Raw genomic sequence first — 5,013 nt, 5'->3', positions numbered from 1 at the left:
GTAATTGTGCTGGGCATTGTGGTTGCTGTGATAAGTGTGCAAATTGATTATTTCATCTATACCAAATTCTTTCGTGTTTTTCACTTAAAGCAGAAACATCGTGTGAATATTGCATGCATTGAAAGAATTTCCCTTTTAATGAATGTGTGATTGACACATCAGTTTTTATATTGATTGTTGTTTTTTACAGCCACACATATTTTCAAAATGCTTGCTGTCGTCATTCGGTGTTACTCCACCAGGTTTCACTTTGCTCTGTCTGCTATGTGGGGCTTTATGAACATTGGGGCTCTGCAGGAACCCTGCTGTCAGTATTGTGTGGTGAATTCTAGATGGTATCGTATCTGCTGCCGTTCAGTGGTTTATGGGCATTTTTATGGCTTTGCTGAAGAGTACGCTATGATTCCTTGTGGTTGGTCACACGTGAGTGACCTCACTTTGTCAAGTGCGAAGCATTCCTGACTCTGTTCAAGCTATGTTTGTTCCTGTGTGCATTTAGCCTGCATTCTGATGTCTTCCGTTCTGTTTTGAGGCTCTTTTAAGAGCAGGCGACATTTGGCTGTCTGGGGTGACAATGTTTTTTTAGTTTTCTAATGCTTAGTGCTGCTGTGTGCATTTGATATTCATCAGGTGTGGACTTCAGTTCGTGATGATTGTATGCACCTTGAATTATCTTTGAGGAGGAAATTCTTTTGTTATGATGTGAAGCCGTTTGAAAAAATTTGCCTCCACAGTGTTTCTGTATAGCTCTTTGCTCTGTTGACCCTGTTTACCTTGTGCGGTGCTGACCTATTGACGCAGTGTTCTTTGCCGTGTTGCCCAAGGCAATGCAAGCTGTAGCAGACTTACTCGTCTAAGAACCACACTGTTTCTGTCTTTTTTTTCTGATTTTTCCCGGAGTGACTTCCTGACACATGGCAGGTCTTCATGCCTCACAAAATGCCTGTAAAACTGATTTAGTGTTGCTGCGATTCCGATAACTGATGACAAGTTGTACTTTTATTCTTTATTTCTTGCTGCGTTCATTCTCCCCGCATTAGTGGCATAGTCAGTGGAGGATGCACCACGCATGTACGATGTGCAGGGTTGTAATCTCAGTACTAGCACTTGATACCCACCAGTGATGCAACAAGCAAGTTTTCCCCCTAGCTTGTGCTGGGTGCAGTGCTTGGAAATGAGCCTTTAACCCCAACTTGTGTCGAAGAAAGTGCGTTGAGCCGTTGGCCCTCTTTAGCCAAAGCTGCCCTTTCACCATCTCACTTATTGTCATCATCAGCTTTCACTCTCATTTCAATATTTCATCCCTCATTCGAGGCGTGGGCCTTACACGAGTAAATATGTTACGCTCTAACTGCACTTGACACACAGTAGTGTGGTGTTTCAGATGTGCTTCTACTGGTTTGGTTAATGCCACTCTTGGAGCTGCTGCAGGGGAAACACCGTGTTGGGCATGTTGGTCACACTTGTGGGAGCTGTAATCTTGGCTGCAAGGAAGCCTCCTGACAATTTTTCACCAGTTGTCAAGCTCTGAATTTTTTTTTCCTACGTGCTCTACAAAGGGTGTAAGCGGTCTTAAAAAAACAGGAAGAATCGTGTCCCAATGTGTTTTGTCTCTAACCATAACTCACACTGGTTAGTTTTTAAGCCTAGGTAGGTAGACTTGTACAGTCCTTCCCATGGAGCCAGTTACTGTGCTAGCGAACAGGTCTATAAAGTGGCTGTTGGTTTCCTTGCAAGAGCTTTCTGATATTTTTAGGTAACTGTGATTCTTTCATGAGCATAATTATAGTTCTCGTCTGGAGGCAGAATTGAAAGTTTGGAATGTTTGCTTTGGAACTTGATTGTTTTTAAGCCTGTCCTACTCAATTTACCTGACCTAGCACAACGCTTGTATGAGATGGTATGCTATTTTCACCGTCTCATCCACATAACACCATGTGAGTTGTTGCACCAGTAATCCTGTGTCTTATGGATGTAACCTGTCTTTCACTTGCAGGCTTGACCACCAGAGGCTGCAAGTACGGTGTATTTTCTGGACAAAACTCATCAGGTTAGAATCTTCACTTTTTCTTCATTAATCTGTTCCTGAAGTTTGTCTTTCAAAGAGCAGTGTGAAGAATACAGAAGGTTCAGTTCATAGAGTTCTGGTGAATTATGATATTTGCCTTTGATATTCTGGAAAGTTGTTTTCCAGAATATGTGAACTGTTGACCAAACTTTCACCCCTGTGAGTTCTATGCATTGATATTAGGACTTGTGCAGGGGTCCAAGACCTCTTCAGGTTTTTAGCCTTTAGCTTTTGCTACCTCTTGTACCCTGTCTAAGGAGCAAATAAAGAAAACAAAAATGCCAGTGTGCTAAACTTAGCTAATTGCCATTTGTTGGGTATTAGACCCACTTGGGCGGGCTTAGGACAGCGTCTATCATGATGGCAGTAATGCAAGTGCTTAGAATGGATTTCAAATGCTACCCTATTTTGTTGGCAAGGAATACATTTTTGGCAGCTGAAATGTTTTCAGCTGCTTGCAGAATTCATTCCAGGGATATCTTTCTTCAGACCTGAAGTCTTCTTATGGCCGACCTATTCAATAAAACTTTTCATAAACATCCACAGCTGTTGACAATTATATCCTGCACATTCATCTTCATTTCCCTAGCTCCAGGTGAGCTGTGCAATGTTGGTTCCTGCTTTTGATTGAAAGTATTCTTACTTTACCACATAGGTTCAGTCGTCACACAGAGCGACCATGGTCCACCTCCTTTGCAAGATTCAACTGGTCAAAGGCGCCCTGTGAGCCACTGCATGGAATCTACTCCTTCTGGCAGTGGTAACCGCCGGGGTAAACCTGCAGTAAAGAAGGTGCACGAATGCACCCACTGCAGCAAGGGATTCAAAAACAGATCTCAGCTGGTGGTGCATCTCCGAGTCCATACTGGGGACCGCCCATACCATTGTGATGACTGCGGAAAGAGCTTTGCACAAAAGGCCCACCTGGAGTCACACCAGCGCACTCACACTGGTGAACGTTCTTACCATTGTGAGCACTGTGGTAGGAGCTTTGTACACCAGAGCAACTTAGTGCAACACCAGCGCGCTCACACAGGCGAGCGTCCTTACCATTGTGACTATTGTAATAGTAGCTTTGCACACCAGAGCAACTTAGTGAGGCACCAGCGAACTCACACAGGTGAGCGTCCTTACCGTTGTGACCACTGTGGTAGCAGCTTTACATTGAAGAACAACCTGGTGGCACACATCCGTACCCACACGGGTGAAAAGCCGTATCAGTGCCAGCTGTGCCCCATGGCCTTTGTACAACATTCAAGTCTTGCGAGGCATGTGAGATCCCATAAGGGCGAAAAGCCGTTCCAGTGTGATTTGTGCCATAAGACATTCGCTCGGGGAAAAAATTTAAAACTCCACAAAAAGACGATTCACAAAGAATAGCAGCGGTTTCTAATGTCCTTAGTCGATATGTATTCCTAGCTACCTTTTTATGTGCGATCTAATGAGATTGTAGCTGAATGCTCTATGATGGGTGGTGGTAGCTAACCTTCGTCTTTCTTTACATTTGTATGTTTTGTTCACTTTTAATGTTTTTTTCAGGAAAATACATTTGTTGTTCCCTTAGGCTAGACACACACTCGCGATAAGCATTTCCTGAACAAAGAGAGAAATACTGCTGTACTTGTAAAATTGCATGAATGGAAATGAAATTTCGGTCATACGTGGATGGCATCACTTCTAGTTGGAGGGAGATTTTAAAAACATTGTTCCCAATATTACAAAGAGATGTAGCATACCAGAGACGTAATAGCATAGACGTATGCCAGTTTACCGCAAATTGACTACACACGCGTAGTGGCATGGTTACAATCAGGCAGGGTCCCTGCGCATTCGGAGCCGGCGTTCAGTAAACAGGTCTTCATCTACGCTACTTCGTCTCCACTGCTCTAAATTTCTATTGCTAATGCAATTTATCTGCCTGCTTCAGTGAAAAGATGCAAGGGGGTAAAACATGCACAACTATTCTTTTTATTCGTCCAGTCTGAGTGGGCGTATTTTTGTTATGGTCATTATAAATTCGCTCATTAATATCATTGAACCGATTTCTTTTTGTGTGACAACACAGGAAAACCTGCTCTTGTCTTAATGTTTTTGTATGTATTCCAGCAGTGCTTGTGGCTGGAATGAGTGGCGAACGGCAAGTGTCCGACCTCGTACTGATGTGTCTTGTATTAGTGTGCACGTTTTAGAACAGTTCTCTGTACTTCGGTATCAAAGCCAACAAAAAGAGTTTACGAACATCTACATCACCATTTCTCAGACCGCTATCTCTGCTGGATATAAATGGCATATTTGTGGAGCATTATCTTCACACCATTTTTATCTGTTGTGGTTGTCAGAATATCAGGTGTTTGTGACCATTTCATTTTGTGCTAGCTTCTTTGTTGTGTTCGTGTTACTTGAAGAAGCCTTATTTTTTTACATAAGGTGTTCTTGATAACAAGCTGCAGGAGTCGTGGCTGCTGAAATAAAAATACTGTGATTAGTGCCTAAGACAAACATTGTAATCTTGTATTGTATTGTACCGCACGTGATTTCGGTCATTTTTGTGAGTTTGCTTAGTGCACATAAGTATTTTATTCCAGTTTCCATTACACATTGTGAATACGTTCTGGCTGTTAGTAAGGTGTTCATCATAACTAGTTGCAAGGGTCGTGGCTGCTGAAAGAAAAAGTTCTTTGATTGGTGCCTATGAAAAACATTGTTATTTTGTAGTGTATTGTAAGGTAAGTTTTTAGGTTTGTTGTGTGAAATTGCACATGATTATTTTATTACATTTGCGATTACAAAATGTTGAATACCTTCTGGCTGTTTGTAAAACTTACTTGACATGTTGTGCATTAAATTCAAAAGCAGTGCAGTTCTCTGGTTAGCCTTTTTCTTCGAGTAGCTGATGTTTCCTTTTTTTAGCATTTTGCTTTGAGCTTCCACAGACATCATTGTGC

General features: G+C 42.2%; 1 protein-coding gene across 1 annotated transcript; it reads left to right on the top strand.

Moving 5' to 3' along the window:
- Positions 1-2,788: 2,788 nt before the first annotated feature.
- On the top strand, positions 2,789-3,448 carry LOC149328027 (uncharacterized). The gene has a single exon (XM_089562046.1). It carries the CDS (start codon positions 2,804-2,806, stop codon positions 3,446-3,448), a length of 645 nt encoding a protein of 214 aa, XP_089418172.1. The 5' UTR covers positions 2,789-2,803.
- The last annotated feature ends 1,565 nt before the right edge of the window (positions 3,449-5,013 follow it).

Source organism: Amblyomma mixtum, chromosome 9 (genome assembly GCF_055824585.1).
Source record: "Amblyomma mixtum isolate Tamu chromosome 9, ASM5582458v1, whole genome shotgun sequence".
In the NCBI taxonomy this organism is placed as follows: Eukaryota; Metazoa; Arthropoda; class Arachnida; order Ixodida; family Ixodidae; genus Amblyomma; species Amblyomma mixtum.
Note: the sequence above shows the minus strand (reverse complement) of the source record. Positions and strands in the feature narration are given on the sequence as shown.